We start from the raw sequence: 18676 nt of genomic DNA, 5'->3' as shown, positions 1-18676 counted from the left end.
AATTTCTGAAGTGTGCATATGACTTTTACCGGCTTTGCACAGAGCCCTGAAATGTATCTGGGGCAGCAGAAGAGCAGTTTCCCACTCGGCGCTTCTGGGCTAGAGTTAAATGTCGTTGGTGTCAACAGAGGGGGTCCAGAGGCAGCGCTCCGCTCCTCCCATTGGCACAAGAAGCTGACACTCAGCAGCTTTGCTATTTACAAGCAGTGTGGTGACATGTGTCAGCAGCTCTTCCTGGAAAAGCTACACCAACTGCCACAAGAGCACGAGAGACTACATTTCAATTAGGCCAGGAATCCAGATAATCAGTAAATTAATTTAATCTATCACGAATACGCTACGACTCCTGCAGCTCATTGAGCACGCTGGAGAAATATCCAGTTCCCATCTCTACTTTTAAGGAAACAGACTGAAAAAGAGAGTATCATTTCATCAATGAAGGATTTGGGCAGAGCAGGGAGGCCCTGCGTTTGCTCCTGGGCTGCTTCTACAGTCTCAGAGCATGGCAGGGAAGGAGTTTGCTGGCTGCACTAGCATTTGTTATTCCTCAGATAAATCACGCCTGGTGAGCACAGTCAGTTGTGCTCATCTGGAACACACGTGAGGAGGTGTTTCCTCCTGGCTTCAGCCTGGGTCAATGAACAGGAATGTCCCCATAACACACCGAGTGTCTTTGGGGCCTGCTGCGTGCTAAGCTCCAAATTATGTTTGTTATAGTTTATCATCAAATGTTTGTTATTGAAATACAGTACAAATTATTGCATGTTTATGCTAATATGTTAACATATTGTTGTATGTTTGTGGGCTCACGTAGCATCAGCTGGGGAGAATAAGTGTGTTCACATTCAATGTTCCCCAAAAGCTGGTGAGGAAGCTCAGAAGCACTGAAGACAAAACAGCATCAGCTTAGCTTCATTTCTAGAAACATGATAAACTCCTCCTCTCCACCTAGGGGCAGATCCATGTGATTTTGCCCTATGCAATTACAGCATAATTATGTGGTGAGGCACCAGCACAAGATGCTCAGAGCAGTGGTGGATGCTCCATCCCTGGAGGCGCTCAAAGTCAGGCTGGATGGGGCTCTGAGAACCTGATCGAGCTGTAGGTGCCCCTGCTCGTTGCAGGGGGGTTGGACTGGGTGATCTTTAAGGGTCCCTCCCAACTCAAATACTCCTATGAGTCTATGAGGTTAAGGGCTGCCTGTGAACAAGATGCTGAGAGGTATCTTGTAGTACTTTATCTGTTGGCAATGGAAATATCCAGGTAAACAGCCACAAAAATGAGTGTCAGTCCTGTGGGAGATGTCTGCTTGCAGCATCCAAGGTTTTGAGGGCCACACTGAAGCAGTGTCATTCCCTTTCCTGTCCTTGTGTCCCGGTGATCAAAGGAAAACGCGGCTCTGATTCAGACGTTCCAGGAGGCACCTGGAAGGTGGTGGCCGTGTATCCGCTGCCATAAGGAACAGGGCTGTGGCAGAGGTGTGGCTCTGCCGTGCTTTGTGGAAGATGAGACATCAGCCCGTTTTGTCCCCAGTCAGGTCCTGCATCCTCTGTGAGATGGTGACCCCCTGTGGAAAGCTTTCAGGTTACACATGAAAGGCTGCAAGGCATGAGAGCTCAGCACAGGAAATACGAAGAGTTTCCTACTGGGACCAGTTTTTCAGACTAGAAATTCATCCATTCCCTCCCTTGCCCTGCTCATTCCTCCTAACCATGCCGTATCACCTTCCTAAGGAGCTCTTGGAGATGACTAGAGAGAGGGAACGGCCTCAAGTTGAGCCCAGAGAGATTTATGTTGGGCATTAGGAACAATTTCTTCTCAGAAGGAGTGGCGATGCATTGGCACAAACTGCCCAGGAAGGTGATGGAGTCACCGTCCCTGAAAGTGTTCAAGAAATGTGGAGACATGGCACTGAGGAACATGGTTAGCGGGCACGGTGGGGATGGGTTGAGCTTGGACTTGGTAATCTTGGAGGTCTTTTCCAACCTTCATGACTCTATGACATATTTGGGGTAGACAATTCAGCAACCAAGGTCTTGCCATGCTGTGTCTAGCCGAGGCTTGCTCACAGGCAGCACCCAACCCCAACCAGGAGGGAGCACTGTCCTGGGTAGGTCAAAGCCCGGACGGGACCACAGAAAGGAGTGAGGGGTGATACCTCTGGCCTTCGTATGGCAATGGTGCCCAACATGAATGCTGATGGTAATCCCAGATGTTGGCAGAGAGATTTTCTGGTCACATCTAAAGCTTGCAGTCTGGTTTAGGCCCACCTCAGACAGCACTGACTCTAAGGATAGCTTAAAAATAAAGGTAATAAAATTATTTGCCAGTGCCTACTTCAGACCAAGGCCCAGCCTACTCCTCGCTGGCTGTCAGCTGAAGCAGAGCCCTTCAGAGCCAGTGGGAAGGTTTTGAAGGTGCTTGGCAACTGTATAGCTCAGCAGCAGAGCCCACTGGGAGATGCACAGCCATTTGCACAGAGCAGCACCCGGCCGGCTGCTGGGCAGGAAAAGCAGGATTAATGAGAGGCCATCACTGAGAAACCCTCTGTGACTCCAGCAGGATTAAATACCAAGTCTGGATTGCAGCATGTAGCACAGGCCCAGAGGCAGGCTCTTTTCCAAGCAAGCCACCTTGGCACACAGCATTGCCTTGTTCCAAGCAAGGCTTTCTGGCTACATTAGCTCATTCGAGCCATGCAAGTCCCCACAGAACCCCTCTGAGAAGCTCTGAAAACATACATAATCTGAAGGGCAAAAAAAAAAAAAAAAAAAAAAAAAGCACCCCAAACAACTTCACTGGCTTTGCTGCCACAGATTTTAAGCCGTTCTGAGCTGCTCCTGGCATGAAATGCCCCACAGGCTGGCCTTCCACTGGGCAGCAGGATGATGGGAGCAGGTCAGTGCTGTGCTTGCTCCCTGCTTCCACCCCTCGGCCACAACAGCTCACGCCCAGGTGGTCAGTGTAAATATCACTACTTCACCTGAAATCACACTTTTCTTGCTAACCCTTACATTCAAGGCATGAAACCCGTTCCAAGGCCAGGCCTCAGGTCCAGCTTCTTCTCCAGCTGGGGGAGTGCCCTTTGTGGTACCTGTACTCACTGGGGACAGAAAGGAGGAAGTTTCAGTTTAAGCACTCATGATGGTTCCTAAGCGCTTACATGACGTTACTGTTTATTATTATTGACATAACGTTGAGAGCCCGAGATTTTAAGTTCCTCCTTCGTTCCCCAGGTTAAGGAGGACAAAGTGATGCTGCCACAGTGTCCCCTACAGACTGCTGCTGCAAATGGCCAGGATTAGGGAACCAGAACACCTATTTATAAGGCGAGAGACCCATCTGCAGGAATGGGCAGGAAATAAATACAGAGAGGAGAAATTTTTGATTGCTAACCATAACCTTAAAAAGGTGGAGGTGGCACAACATGAGGTACTGAGGGCACTACACAGTGTCGTGGGAAATAATCAGAGCACACACCCCAACACTCATACCCTGGCTTATCACTAAGATGGGTGTGCGAGCTTCTCCTTTCTCTCTCTGTTGCAAAATCCTACAGTCATGGAGGCTCATGCAGTTTGAGCAATGGGATGGGAGTGACAGTATGGAAGAAGCTTTAGCAACCGTGTCACCTCGAGTTCCAGGATCTGCTACGGCACTGAGCCACAAGGGTACAGCAGGGAAGACCTACTGAAGGACCTGCTGCAGGGAGGGCAGGCTGGCTGCTCCTCTCACCAAAGCTAGCTGAGCACACACACACCAAAGCTTCTCAGCCTTCCTTGTCCAGCTTGGGGCCACCCAGCTCCGAGGTAAGAAGCACCTCATGAAAGCGGTCTCTAGACCTTAAGCTAAGAAAGAGACATCCAGCGTGTATACGCATTGCAAATGGTGCTGGACACCTCAGTCCTAAGTGTGCAGGGCTCCAGGGCAGCCTGAATTCTCACATGGTCATTTGCTCTCATAATTGCAGAAAATTCCAATTTAGGCTATGATCAGAGTGTCTCTGTAGCTGTAGGAGCACTGGTGGCTTCAAGGATCTCAGAAAGACCCAAAGAACTGTGTGACAGATACTGCTAAGAAGGGCTACACTTCACAGCCTGTCAGCCCTCAATCTCCCCAAGTCCCAGAGCCAGGAAAAAGCCCTGAGTTCACAAGCTGTGGCAGCCTAAAAGCACTTCACCTAATAGCTCACCAGGAAAACACTCTGGCCATCCTGATTTTAAGGAAGTGCAACCCCAGAATTGAGCCATCACATGCAAGCAAACATAGCACAAGACAAAAAGAAATGAGCACGACCCTGATCACTTGTTCACCTCTGTCATTCACACCTGATATTTGAAAAAATCAGGCAGCGAATGCAGCTAAAAATGAGGGCTTGGCATTCAGGCAGGTTTTGACAGCTGACCCAGCTAGCACCATCCAGCCAAGCAGAAAGACCTGCCAAGCAGAATGCTCTTGGCAGGGGAACTTCCATTAATGCTCTTAGCCTGTTGCAAGCACAAAGTAAAACAGCCCACAGCAGAAGGTGCTTAAATTAGGTCAGGCTTTTTTAGCATTTACTCCAGGTGGAGTGCACACAGGGACAGTCACTGAGACTGACACTCAGTAGCTTGTGAGGATGGGGTAACCAGTGCCATTCGTGTCCTTAGTCACTGGCATTTTTCAGTGTGAAAACACAACACCTTTGAATGCAGGAGCTTGTCACATCCACACTCTCATTTTCCCTGGCACACCCACTGTTTTTCTTACACGCTGTATAGAGCTGCTGTCTAATAAATACAGGAAAGGTGGTAAAATGTTTGGCTTTCCTCTCAGAAAGAATGGTGAGATATTGGCACAGGCGGGAGTGGAGTCACTGTCCCTGGAGATGTTCCAGGAATGTGGAGACATGGCACTGAGGGACGTGGTTAGTGGGCATGGCGGGGATGGGGTGGTGGCTGGACATGATACCTTGGAGGTCTTTTCCAGCCTTAATGATTGTATGATTCACACCCTGCCTTCTCCTTGCCTCAGCTCCTTACCAATGAGACCAGGCCTCAAGCCAGGATGATAAAAGCAAAAGGCCTGAAACACAGGTAAACACACCAGAAGCAAGAGGATGAATCCCCTTACCCAGTCCTTAGACAGATAAGCTGGAAAACAGGGACTAGGAACATAAAAATGAAGAGTGCAGTTAGAAAAATGACAAACAAGGACATTTGAGCAGCTTGCTTGGCACCAGGATTTACTCACTCAGCAGGAACACTGACCCAGATACCGTCTGCACAGTCACTAACCTCTCAGCACTCAGCAGGAACAGGGGTGTGATGGAGTAGAAGGAGGGGAATAATTCCTGTTGGATCCGAGCATGTCCTGGATGAAGATCTTTGGTGGCAGGCAGCCAGCTCATTCCCTGCAAGTTCATCAAACCCCGGCGATGAGGGGAGATGGCATTTCCCTTGGGAGAAAGAGCAGCCCACAGGAGATACACTTCCAAGGAAGGTATGTAAGGCTGCTAAGCTGGTTGAGAGATCTTGCAGTTACCATGACCTCATTTTCACACAGTTCCACTTTGCTTTGTACTAGAACATGGACCGGGCTAAAGCTGATTTTCCTTGAGCTATCTCATCTTCATGGAAGGCAACAAAGCACTCCTTCATTAGGCAGCTGTACTTCCCATTAGAAACATCCACTTTCTAGACATGCACTCCATTTGTTCTCCTTCATTAGATCCAAGTTGCTCCATGCCCAAAGATGTGATTGCAATCGCTCTCACCAAGGTATCATTTTATTAAGAGTAACAGCATCCTTACACGTCTCATCAAAAGCTGCTTTCTTCAGATCACTTCTACAGCTTTTCTCTACACTCCTTTCAATTTACTCACCTTCAAAATAGGATCACCAGACCTGGATGTACCACTGCCATGATTGAAGGAGTAACATAGAGCATGGCAAGACACAGCTCATTTTGTCTTTAGGTAAGACATACACCAAAGGGTGTGTGTTTACTTCAAAATACAAAGAAGCAAAGATACAAGACAAAATAAGTCCATTAGGAGCATGCAAAACAAGAATTCTCATTGTTCGACCTCAGCACCTTCACCTTGACCTGACAGCTTCCTCTCCCAGCTAAAGATGAAATTTATTTCAAGGGGATCCTGCTCCTTCCTTACAGAAGGAAAAACAAGACCCCCTTAAGATGCTCCTTTCTTACTTACCATCTGCTCAGAGAAGCTTTCTCTTCTGCTTGCATAGCAGGACATCACATCATAAGGTGTTGAAAAAAGTAGAATTATTTTCCTGAATCCAGGGCTGTCATTCCCTGTGACACTCACACAAATCTCAAGTACTGATGCCACAGGCAATGAAACCAGAAGCAATGTGCTCAACTGAAAGACCCACCAGGCTTGTACACACACTTAGATTTGGAGGGCTGTGTCTGTAGAACACCCACACTTGCAGAACAAAGACAGGTTTTGCAGACTTGATCCATTTGCTGTAAAACCACTGAGGGATGTCTCTTACTTGTCAGAGATTCACTCAACACCAGTAACTTCCCCATTATTTTAGTGCTAGACTATCTCTCAAGCTACGGCTATTGGCATAAGAGTTATCTCACGTGCCTTTTCAAAGCAGGTATCCTCAACTTCCCTACAAACTAATGGATTTAAGGAAACACTTTAGTCAGTTGCCTTAACAGTTCCTAGGCACAGATCTTTCTCCCTGCTGACTCAATAGCATGTACCCTGATCAGATATCACTCAAGTTTGCCCTAGTTAACATACAGTCAGACTACAGTTGCACCTCCCCACCAGCCAGGCCTGCTGCTATTGACCATCCTCCAGGCTTTTCTGTGCCTGTATCTGTTTGCAAATGGAAGCTATGGTAGACCAAGCACAGGCACTGAAGCAGCTGTTCCTTCAGCTCTAGTGGAGGTAATTGAGGTTATAAGTGAAGTTGGCCATGCTATTACTCAAACTGGAAGGAAAATCCTTGGGCTTCCTACTCAGACCTTCCATCTTTGAAACACTACAGAACTAAAGAGCCAGTAGGATAACCTGTAAAGACAATGCTAGAGGAAGTCAGTGTTTCCCAAACAACTCTAATACAATACAAAAGAGACATCAGAATAATGAATCCTTACACAGTACAGCTGCATAAACAAATGGAGCTCTGCAATACAGCAGCGGATGGGAAGAGAGTTCCAGCAGAAACTGATCACACACTTCACATAAGTGCTGGTTAACCTTCCCAAAAGATAGCATTGGAAGCTACAGTATTTTCAAAGCCCAAACACCTCTTTAGTCAACTCTCAAACTTACTCCTGCTGTAATTAGAACCCCACATTACTTCTCACCCCATCCTTTGGGCACAGGAGATTAGCTGATAAATAAACACAGACCCTCCCTCCAGGACACCAGGCACTCATAAAGGCAACCACACACAACAGCAATGATGAATTGAGTTTTAATGTTTACAGTAGTCACTTCATAGGGACACCAACTTCATCTTCAATTCTGACACTGGAGTTGCTTTATTGGGAAAGCTGCGAGAAGACAAACAGCTACTCCAAAAATATAACTACAAAGAGGAAAAATAAAGTCGAGATCGTACTGTGCTCTATAGTAAGATTACATAGTTTTACTTGCATAGCACAAGCGTACAGAAGTATGAGTTAACAGGCAGCGATACAATCCATCTCAATTCATGTTATTGCTTCTTTTTTCCTCCAAGTAACTGGTTGCTGGTCACTGCTGGAGCCAAGAGAGGCTTACTGGCACTTGCTTTCCAGCAGTTTAATTTGGTTTAGCCAAGGAATACTGTACACTACAAAGGTGCATGTGGTATACTGAGGAGAGAGAAAAAAAAGAAATCAATTATCATATTAAGAGCATACAACAGTGTCACTTATCATTGTTCTCTACACAGACCTATTTTATTTTGTGATCCTTGATTGTATGCTGCTCTTATGACTCTGGATTTGCACTTCCCCAGCAGTGTATTCTAGAACCCCAAACTTAGAACCTGCTCAGGACTAATCATTTATCCCAAATGCTAACACAGAAGCCAAGCAGTCAACATTGCACAATATCAAGCTACTTCCACATGCTAGTTCCCAGTGTGGTAGAGCTTTCAGCCTGGATAATTCTGCAACGTAAGCTCTGATGGCACAGGCAGGCAGGCCCACACAGCTAAACAATTTGTTTGTGCTTGCCTGCCCTACAATAGCAGCTGTGTTGATGCACAGGCAAGCTTCTATCCAAGCACTTAGTAGATTGTTTCTGTGTGGTGTCAGTTCTCACACACACAGGCACAAGGAACATTCACAGAGAAGTACAGCCTATTGCCAGTTAACACCAGTAATGAAATAACAGGCAAGAACCAGGCACTGACCAAAGTAAGGCAGATAATTTGGTGCTCTACCCTGAAAAGCTAGATTATCTCTTAAGAAAACAGAATGTAGTGTGATATAGCAACTCTAGAGAACCAGGGTAATTCAGCTGTGATCAGTGCTTAGCCCAAAGTGAGATTCACAGAAATGGGAGCCTCTCAGAAGAGGACTGAGTTGAGCTTGTTCACATGTGCACGGGAGGAGCTAAGAGGGGTATGAGAACTTAAGGCACCAAAGTGACAGCCAGGAGACCCCTAAGCAATCTCTTCTTAGTTAAGTTTCCTCTGCTTATCCCTGGAATCAGAGCCACATGTGCTCCTAAGATTGAGGCACATGTAATCCTATTGCGCACCACAGCCTGAGGTCTTCACTTAAGCACGCTGGAAGGCCTCCCTCCCTCTGTGAGCATTGTCTGGCAAGACAAGTTCTACAAGGGCAGCACCTTGTCCAGTCTAAAGGCATGATGCAACTAATCTTATTAGAAGCAGAGAGGTGGTGCTGCCCATACCTTCCCAGAGCGAAGGAAGGTACTAGGAACCCAGGGAGCAGCACATCCTGCTCAGAGCCTACCTTAGCCATCTCTGGCTCATCGTGGAATTCGCAGCTCTGGAGATCACCTGATGACTTGGGGCAAGTTGTCCGACCAATCTCAACCTGCAGGATGTACTTGATTCCAGACACGAGCTGCAACAAGAGCACAGGCAGTAGCAGCTTTATTTGCAGCACACACTTAAGGGCTCTCTAAAGAGAAGAATCTTACAGGAAAGACGGTTCTTTTGCTGCCACATTAGCACAACCATCCAAAAAGTACAGAAAGGGCAGTGTATGGCAACCTTCACAGAAGAGACACTCAGCATTCCTTGCCAAACAGGAAACGAGATTCAAGTAAACAAATTAGCACAGCTTCCTTAATCAGTAAACTCATGGCGCATTAGCTCATAAAGCAACATTAGCATTCAGAGCCGTAAGCCCCAAGCTTTTATCCACCTTCTGCAGCAGAACAGCCTGAATTAACCTCAGAAATCCCCACTCCTGCAGCGCTCCACACACACAGAGGCAGGCCGTGAGCAGCAGGCCGTCCCCAGCCGCCGGCCCCGCACCCACCTGCCGCTTGGCGCTGATGACCCGCACCACCCGGCTGGAGTACTTATCGTTGCTGGCCCTGTTGTACTCGGCCATGGCGAACTGCAGGGCCCGCTGCAAGCCCTCGTCGTTCTCATCTACAGGCACTGGAGCCCCCAGGAGCCGGGAGCGGTCCTCGCTGCCCAGGACAGCGCCGACGAGCATTAGGGCCGCGGCCAGCAGCACTACGCAACCCCGAGCTCCTGCCATGGCTCCACACACCGCACTACACGCCGCTGCCGCCATTTTAAGGCCTGCGGAGCGGAGTGGGCGGCGGCCTCGGCCCACACTCCCCTCCCCGCCCCGCCCCTCGCCGCGACGGGGAGGGCTGCTCTCCTCCCGGCCGGACAGAGCAGGACAGACGGAGGCTGGAACTCAGCAAGGCTGGGAAGTGGGACGGTTTAGAGAGGCAACAACTACACCCAAAGTGGCGGCTGTAAAGAGTACGCTAGGGAACGTCGTGCCTGGAAGTCCTAGCCCTCGCACGGTGGGCTTTCAGAGCAGTCCCGCAGCCAGGCTGCACTCAGGGTGAACTCTCGCAGACTTTCAGGGGGACCGGCCGTGCGTGGGGGCTTGGCGCGGCAGGAACGCGGCTGTCCCGTCCGGAATTACACCACCCACAGCCCTCTTTTTGGGTCGGGATGGAGGAGGCTGCTTTCCCACATGGGTCCGGGAACCTGGAGGCTTTTCCAGGCTCTGCCTCCTCATGACTTATTCTAGCCCTTATTTCCCCTTGCTGTGGAGAGGTGGCAACAAAACCACAGGGCATTTTAGGTTACTAATTTGGCTTTTAGCACAAAACACCGCGTGTCATTTCCTATATCTGCCTCCACAGATTGGTGTTTCCTCATCTACATTAATTGCTCAAGGTCAGAGAGGCATCAGTGGCAAGGCTGGCTTCCCAGACAGATGGTTTAACTTCTAGTTTCATCTCATAACCACAAGGTTGTCTTTTTCTCCTGTCCAGAACCCTAAGTTAGGCAAGACAGCACCTAATATAGCACTACAGAGCTAGTGTGAGTGAGATTTAAGGCTTTGTGCAGTTATTAGACTAAGAGAGCGTGACATTTTATGCCTGAATATCCTCAACACCTCCCATAATGAGAAGGAAGGGGCTTGTGCGCTGACTGGAAAGGCTGTTTGTAGCCTGCTGAGTGCCAGCAATATCCAGCATGAAAACTGTCACAGGAAACCCCCCTACACTTGGCAGCAAGCTGTGCAACTAATGCTGCAGCTGCAGGACATTACGGTAGCTTTTACTGGTAAGAGAAAGAAGTGAGCGCCACTGCAGCACCAGGTGCTGTCAGTGACACAGGAGGGAATATCCGTGCTGTTGGGACTGAGGGAGCTTTGGCCACTTCTTCAGAGCCAGTCCGAGCTGACGCTGGGCAGAAAAGGCATTACAGTCACCCTTTGTGTATCTGGGGGGAAAAGCAGTGAGAAATAGCTCTGTTAAGAGCTAAATGCTTTGCCTGCAGTACAGGCAAACAAGTCACCTCATTGGAGTTAAGATAAAACAAGCCATAGTTGGCCTGTGTCCTTCTCCTGAGTTATAGCAGCACACACTTTAATGCAGAGCTGCTTACCCAGGACCACGTCCAGGTGGCTTTTGAAGAACTCAGAGGAGGAGCCTCCACAACTTCACTGGGTAGCCTGTGACAGTGCAGTGGCACCCAGACAGCACAGGAGGACTTCCTGATGGTCAGTGGGAGCCTGCTGTGTTCAGCTCACCTAGAATTCCAGTTTCTTCTCAGATGTCAGTCTGTTACTGGCCCAATGAATAAATGATCCCACAAAGCCACTCCAAGAGAAAAGACTGAGGAAGTAGAAGAGGCTTACATCAGTTATGTTGAGGGATGGTGACACCTGTGAGGGAAGGCTTGTTGCCCTCCTTAGGCAGGTAATCATTCACACATAATGGAGGAGGTTCAACACTGAGGGTGACCATTTCACCCCCAGACAGGCCACAGCCTGGGCACAGGTGATGAAGAGTCTCTGTCTTGAGTTTTAGGGAGCAGAGCCTTCGGCCTGGGTTTTGTTTGTGCCAGAGAAGTTCCTTAAGAACTGGTTCCTCGTACTGGGGGATTGGCTCGGTGGCATTTCAGACAAGTACCTGCAGCTTCCCAAAACTGCAGCTGAGACAAAGGAACATCTGAGGAATGGCTGTCAGCCCTTTCCCACACTACATACAGGTTTCCAGAAACAGTTCACCCTCCTGCTCACATCACCAACTTTTGAACCTAAAGGAAAAGATCACAAGTGGCTTGAAAGGGAGAAAAATCTCAAACACCCATCTCAGAATTCCTTGTTCTTCTCCGCTTGTCCTTCCACATTCCTTCTCCCATCCACAGAAAACTGAGGTGTATCCAGAGATTTTGTGGTCGTCTGAATAGCTTTTTAACTGCCTGAAGGGTGTTGCCTGTTGGTCAACATCGTTGTCCTCTTCCTTGGACATCAACACTATACTCAGTTGAAGATATAACTGCAGAAAGCAGAGCTGGTCTTTGGTCAGCAGAGTCAGAACACGCTTCTGTTTTGGCAGGATTTCTCTTTGCCCTCTCTAACAGATGCACCAATATTTATTCTGTAAAATAGTGGTTGCCAGAGTCCCTCTTTGACACAGTGGCTGCCTGGCTTCACTGTGCAGAATGGCTGCAAGGGAAACTTGCCCTTTAGAGTTTGGGAGTTTCCACCTGGGGCCAAAGGCTTTGAGGATGACTGTTCTCTTGGTCTTTCCTCACATGTGAGCCAGAAGCAAGCTGCATCTGTTTACTGTTTCAGGACTTGAACTAAAGAAATTTTTAGAGGAAGAAAATAAAAGGGGGGCAAAAAAATGATGCTTTACAGCAGGTTAATAAAGGGAACCTGGTTCACGAAATAAAACTGCATTGGTCCTTTTGTTTCTGACAGGTACAACTAATTGTCTATATCACAGGCTTCTTCTTTTACTAAACAAAATAGAAGCCCTCAAACAATCAGATGACCCAGTGATTTGGGTAATGTACCAAGCAGCACCAGACTCCTGACATAATACTGGAAAAGTCTGTGATGCAGTGTGCTGTCAGTATTACCAGAAACAAAAGCATAGTTTCAGTGTCTTCTTGTGTCAGACCACGCAGTTGGTTCAACATCATTTGTGCAACATCTGATATATTTTCATCTATGGTTCAGTTCCAATGAGGATTGATAAGCTTTTTAAGTCAGCAGGCAGACACCTTTCTCCAAATAGCTGCTACATTCTTTGTCATCACTGTTAACAACTTCTCTCTTCAGTAGCTAACCGAAGAGCTCTGGGATACTGTGACATGTCTTTCAAAGTACAATTAGATGAGGATGTTGGAAAAAGCAGCCAGTCCTGTAATCAAGAATAACATTTTCAACAGAACTGAACTCTGAATGACCCTCAATAGAGAGTAATTACCGTGATAGAGGCAGGAACAATAAGAAAAGCATGACTGAACACTCAACATCTGGTTTAAATTTCTCATAACCAAGGGATCAGCAAAAAAAGTGCAGACCAAGCCTATGCTGGGGCCAGGCGTTTGGATCCCACTCAGTGGACCCAGAGCAGCGATAGGTGGGATGCTGACACGGTTCCCCCTCTCCTCCTGTGCTGTGTAACCCACACAAGGGGGTGGAAGGGAGGTGTTATGTAAAAGGAGAGCTTTCAAAAACTGAAGGCCCCTTGTGCAAGATGGTCAGCTCTTTATGAGACAGGGCTGAGAGTGATTCAGTGCCAAAAACAAAGCCACTGCTGTTGAACAGTGTCTTGTGCTTATGGAGATGAGTCCATCCACACCTCGCCCACACCAACTGATATTCAGTGATATTGGGAGAAGTACAGAGCTTCTGCCATCCCCAGAGACCATGGCCACCTCTGTCCACACCCTGCTCCTGATTTTATTTTTTTCCCAGATACTAACGGACGGAATTTTCCACGCAGGCAAAATCATGGCCCTGTATTCTCTCTCAGCTTCCAAAGGTCGTCTCTGAAATCTAGGCAGCCAACCTGAAGCCCCAAAGGAGCCAGAACCATGGTCACATCTTTTCTGCATCTACACACCTTCACATGCTGACAAGCTCTCACCACAGACAGCCAAGGGTAGCTTTTCTGCATAGACTGCAAAGCTGAGTAGACTTCAGCTGGTAAATACCATGTGTCAGGTCAGGCTTCAAAAATATCTGAACATCTTTCAGTCCTCATAGTGTAAGTGGCTTAAAAAAGACTGAAGCTGCCGTTTTCCACCAGCTGAGGGTCATTCCTCCAAGGCACAACCATGCATTCTTTGCACAGTAGCCTGGAAAGATCTAACTATTGTCCACTTCTAATAAGCCTAGCATTTTGTGCCAAGTGAGTCTTTCAGGCAAGTCAGTGGGAATAGACTTGCTAGAAAACATAGGCCTAGGTGTTCAATTCAATCAAAAGCACGGCCCTAGATTTCTCATGAACAGCAAGAAAAAAACACCAGAACAATAAACCAACAAGCTAATTCAAACCAAAAAGAAAGAAGCAAGTACATGTAGGACAAAGCCCCGTTCACTCATTGGCAGTCACTTTTAAGAATTAAATGCTAAACAGCTAGCGGGATTGATCTCAGTAAGGTCAACAACTGGCTCTGTCCCATGCTTAATCACCCTTCAGAGAGAGATTCCTAGGAGATGGAGGCAAGGCATGGGAGCTACCCACCTTTCTGCTGAGTCCCAGGCTGCTCACATCATTTGAGGGTAACAGCATTGCATGATTTGAATCCCTTTCCCATATACCAATGCAGAAGATAATCTGCCTCTAAGAAATGGGTATTTGCCTACAAACATCTGCTTTAGTAATTACTGATGTTAATCTGCCTTTGTGTCCACGAGGAAGTGCATCACTGTTTTACAGCCAAGCAGTAAATAAAGTGATTGCCAACAGAAAAGCTGCATTTAAAGTAACTCCAAGCAATCGTTGTGGTCAGACTGTGCAAAAGAGGCAGTGAAGCCACACTTTTGGTAGTGAATGCTAATTAAAGTGCAGTACTGGTGTGTTAGGGATGCTAGCAAAATAAATTTAAAAGAAAAAACCACACCAGTATTCTTGTCCATTCTGAGAAACATAAATGCTGGCACAGCAATTCTAAATTATCAGAGATTTTGAGTAAACTGATGTCTTCGGTCGCTGCATTAGTTTCTGTCCGCTGAGAATAATTCAGCCGTTCTCTTTTCTTCTGTATTTGTTCACCTCAGCCTGCAGGAGAAATAGCTTTAGATTTCTAATAAGTAGTTCACAGCGGATAATTTTTCCTTCCCTAGGAATCACTTGGTTCAGAGCTTACCAAGAAAATCAGTTCTCCCCAGTCCAACCAAAAGCATAAAGCACATGTTTAAGTTAAGCCTCTGGAGAGAACCAGTGACTTTGCAGAGCTAGAAATAAGCCTAAAGTGAAGCACGTTTGCGTGCCGCACTGAAGTTGGCCCTCCAGCAGCCTGCTGGGGTACGTTGTGCTGCCCACTCTCATCTCTTCCAGCAGCTGGCTTTAATGTTGGAGAGATAGAGTTGGATGTTTCAATCCCAGTTTGCTTAGTGGAGAAGCCAGACCATAAAAAAAAAAAAGAGTATTTATTAATGTCGGCCGCAGTCTGCACACAACAAAGGGACAACATGTACCAGAGAACCCCGCAAAGACCACAGCTCGTGCTCTAAGGCTTCACAGGTCCCAGGGATGCAAAAGAAAACTTCCTCTACATCAGCACGGTGGCTGTGCAGAGCTCTGCCAGGAGCCAAAACACCTCTGTCCTCTGTACAGATTGAATCACGTCTGTCCTCCCTTGAAAACACTCATAGCGTCACTGCTGCTACGCCCAGGGGCTTTAGGACATACAACAAATGTGGGGATTCAATAAACATGACATCACTCCTTAAATAGACATATGTGCATTTCTGATGAAGGTCCTTTGTGGGGAGCAAGACTACAACTCCCTAATGCTTGTACAAAGCCACAATTAAAGGGCCATCCAGAACCTACATTTTGTGTAGGTTGCCATGAGCTCCTTTGCCACGTTCCTTCCCAGCAGAGCCAACCAGCTGGGAGCCATAGACCACACCATCTTTGGGATTTCTTTGTTTTTTGGAAGTTTTGTTTATTTGTTTGGTTTGGTTTGGTTGGAGGACACACCAGTGGTGCACAGCCTGGCTGTATTCGCAGTCTCCTCTGCACTAGGTTTTAACTAGGTATCATTTCTGTTCGCTCAGCATTTCAGAGCAGTAAATTCCACCTGGTTAAGGCTTTTTTATTGGTATAGTGAAGCAAAACTCTGGTCACTGAAAGAAACATCTGAGAGCACAGAACAAGCTGTTCTCAAGGGGCTGGCTTGCCAGCATAATGCCTGGCTGCTACTCATTAGAAAAGACTTAAGCTCCCTTCTACATTCTGCTTGTTAGATCTGAAACATTGGGAAGGGGGAGGGATGCATAGAATGTTTTAACAATGGCAAGAGAGAAACCTCTAGGAAGTCAGGGCAGCTTGCCAACATAACCAGTCACCCATACCATACAGAGACACTTGGCCACAGAGATTTTCCCTAGAGAGGGAAGAGAGACTGTGAGCAACCCCAAAACTTACCCCGGCAGTTGGCTGTGCATATGCTGCTCTACACACACACATTCAGCAGTCCCGCAGGTTACAGTAAGCCGAGGCACATAAGCAAAGATTCACACTCAGGGTAACACCTTTACTCAAGCAGGACACTGGTTATTTGTGAGTGAGCCAGGCTGCTTCGTGTGGGCTGCCCACTGGTTCACTCAGTCACCCAGGAGGGAGAGAGAAAGCCACGTCACAGCATGTCAGCAGCCTATGACACAGCTACAAGATGCCAACAGCACTATTTGAAGAGGAACTCTACAAGGGAGCGGGGAATAACACAGGACCATTCTCAGCACCTCGGATGTCCACAGTCCACAGGTCTGTGAAGCTGCTCGCAAACAAAACCACGTACAACTTTTGCCCAGCAATCTACATAATACCTACTACTAAAAAAAAAGGGTCCTAACACACCAGCTGGTTAGCTTAGAAGGATTTGATTGGGAAAAAATGAACTGCATGAACATATCCCTTCTCAGTTTGCAAGCTGAATACTGATTAGGTTTTAATGAACACGACAGCAGGGCAGGGAGAAGGAAGCTTTAGTTTCATTGCAAGTTACTGAGGGGGTTCAGTGCCCAGAAAACTCATCCTATCCCGGTAGGGGAAGATGATCCTGTACTGCTTACGGGCAGTAGAAGCTGCAGGGCTGGCTTCCGTAGAAAGGGCTGCATGGATCAGGCTTTTCTTAAAATCAGAAGAGCTCAGCCACAACTAGTGGAGCCCAGTTCCAGCCTGGCTGGACGCTTTGGCCTTCACACAAACCTCAGCACACAATCTTGACACAGTCACAGTTCTTTGCTCAGCAAATGCCCGCCACTGAAATAATTAAGGTCAGAATTAAGGGGCTTTGGCATAGCTTTGCAAGGAAACATGCAGAGAGCCACCACAGGTCTCCTGCATCGTCTGTGGCACACTGCTGGTTTTTTGGCTATGAAGTCTTTCACAAGCATTCAGTAATAAATTGGGTAACATTTTCTTCATTCTTTACCACTCCAAAAAAGGTATTTCTTAAGCATGAAAGCTTTGTTCGTAAAGCTCTATTAGAATATGTTCATAATTTCAGAAAGTCGTGCAAATGAATGTTCTTTAGCTTCCAGCCAAAGCCTCTTGCCAGTGAATTCTGGAGAATTACACTCCTAGAGACGCCAACTATAGAAATGGCAAGTGAAAAGGGTCCCCCCTCGTGATGGCACACATCAATGGGCAGTGTCGCTATGGGTCACGTTCCCAAGTTTGCTTAAATGGCATGGAAATAAATACAGGGCCTTTTTCTTTTTTAAAGACTATACTTAAGTATGGAGGATTTTGTCAATTGCTCTCAGCTTTGGCAATTCCTAACTTGTACATAGAGCTATTCATTGGGCACAGAGTTTAAGATCTTGGCTGAACTTCCCAAATTAATCATCAGTATTGTGGTTACTTGGAAGTTATCTAGCCACCTCCGTTCCAGACCCACTATCTGCAGTTATCTAATGAGAATTTCATGTAGCCCAGCCCTGCACTGCTTTCTATAGGGCTGGAAAGCCAACTTTCACAGCTCTAATCTCTGCATGGCACTCAGGACAGAAACCAGAGCATGCAAATGGGACAAAAGTTTCTTCTGTCCCTTAGCAACAAGATAGCAAACCTCAGATGCCGAAAAAACGGGTGATTATGCTTCCCAACGTTAAGTGGTTACTTTTGCAATATCTCCTGTTTTAAAGACAACACAGTAGGATTTGCAAATATTCATATCACTGCAGAGGCTGAAGCTTAAACAAAACGTACAAATTAGTGTGAAATCTCTTGAAGGAATCGAAATCCCCAAGAATTAACAAACTGAACTGCCACGCAGCTGTTTGAACAGCTACTTCCTGGTCAGACAAGCAGTCTCATTTGGGGAACGCTGACATTGTGACTTCAACCCTTCCTCTTTTCAAATGCCAGGGACCTCTACTATCAGAAGGGACGGAATAAAAAGAAGCGAGGCAGCAAGATGAGGAATTAGTTCACCTCACTGATACTTGATATTGTCTTTCCAGTCACCCCGAATCATTTTGTGTCAGGTCAAACTACTACATTAGCTAAACTTCAGCACTCCAACCGAACAGACCTACAGCTACTACAAATCGCTCTACAACGGAGGTCGTATTTTCCATGGCTGCACTTCACTACAAAAAAAGAGAGTGGCTGAGCATGCCTTGAGGCAGCCATTACAAGCATGCCACAGCCTCTTCAGCATCAAGCAGCACTATCCACCCAGGGGTCCCTCTGTGCTGAGCACAGTCTGGACGCAGCAAGAAGCCTGCAGGCACTACATTCCAGCACTCCACTTTTGGGTATGAAAACACAGGCAGCCAAATAACGTCAATCTGCCACGTGGGGTAATGCTTTCTCTGATGCCAAGAGCAGCAACAGGACTTAACTCCTTAGAGCTCTTCATAACTTTCAAATATGAGGGTATGTCCCCTCACACACCGTTGGCTCCCTGGGGGAAAAAATCACTTCTCCCCCAAAAGCATCCATTGAAACTACTCCCAAAGTCAACTCCCCAACTTCCTTCTAATTCCAGGACAAAATGTTGC

The 18676-nt window shown here is 47.1% G+C and overlaps 1 protein-coding gene and 1 non-coding gene across 3 annotated transcripts; both read right to left on the bottom strand.

Moving 5' to 3' along the window:
- Positions 1-7430: 7430 nt before the first annotated feature.
- On the bottom strand, positions 7431-9756 carry CST3 (cystatin C). Of its 2 annotated transcripts, none has more exons than XM_046938584.1 (3): positions 9359-9756; positions 8942-9055; positions 7431-7828 (listed from the first exon to the last, which is right to left on the bottom strand). In XM_046938584.1, the coding sequence occupies exons 1-3, from the start codon at positions 9737-9739 to the stop codon at positions 7751-7753; spliced, it is 573 nt and encodes a 190-aa protein (XP_046794540.1). In that variant the 5' UTR covers positions 9740-9756; the 3' UTR covers positions 7431-7750. The 2 variants fall into 2 exon arrangements, with proteins under 2 accessions (XP_046794540.1, NP_990831.2); NM_205500.3 differs by having other exon boundaries at positions 9476-9756.
- MIR3526 (microRNA 3526) lies at positions 7475-7589 on the bottom strand. Its single transcript, NR_035339.1, has one exon. It is a non-coding gene; the product is annotated as a microRNA 3526 (primary transcript).
- Positions 9757-18676: the final 8920 nt, after the last annotated feature.

Source organism: Gallus gallus, chromosome 3, assembly GCF_016699485.2.
Source record: "Gallus gallus isolate bGalGal1 chromosome 3, bGalGal1.mat.broiler.GRCg7b, whole genome shotgun sequence".
In the NCBI taxonomy this organism is placed as follows: Eukaryota; Metazoa; Chordata; class Aves; order Galliformes; family Phasianidae; genus Gallus; species Gallus gallus.
Note: the sequence above shows the minus strand (reverse complement) of the source record. Positions and strands in the feature narration are given on the sequence as shown.

Excerpts from the sequence above, each read along its gene's own strand:
- CST3 (XM_046938584.1), bottom strand. The coding sequence starts at position 9,739 with ATGGCGGCAGCGGCGTGTAGTGCGGTGTGTGGAGCCATGGCAGGAGCT. Across the intron at positions 9,056-9,358 it reads AGGCTGTTCTGCTGCAGAAG|CTCGTGTCTGGAATCAAGTA; the intron begins GTGGATAAAAGC and ends CTCTTGTTGCAG. Across the intron at positions 7,829-8,941 it reads ATGAGCCAGAGATGGCTAAG|TATACCACATGCACCTTTGT; the intron begins GTAGGCTCTGAG and ends CTCTCTCCTCAG.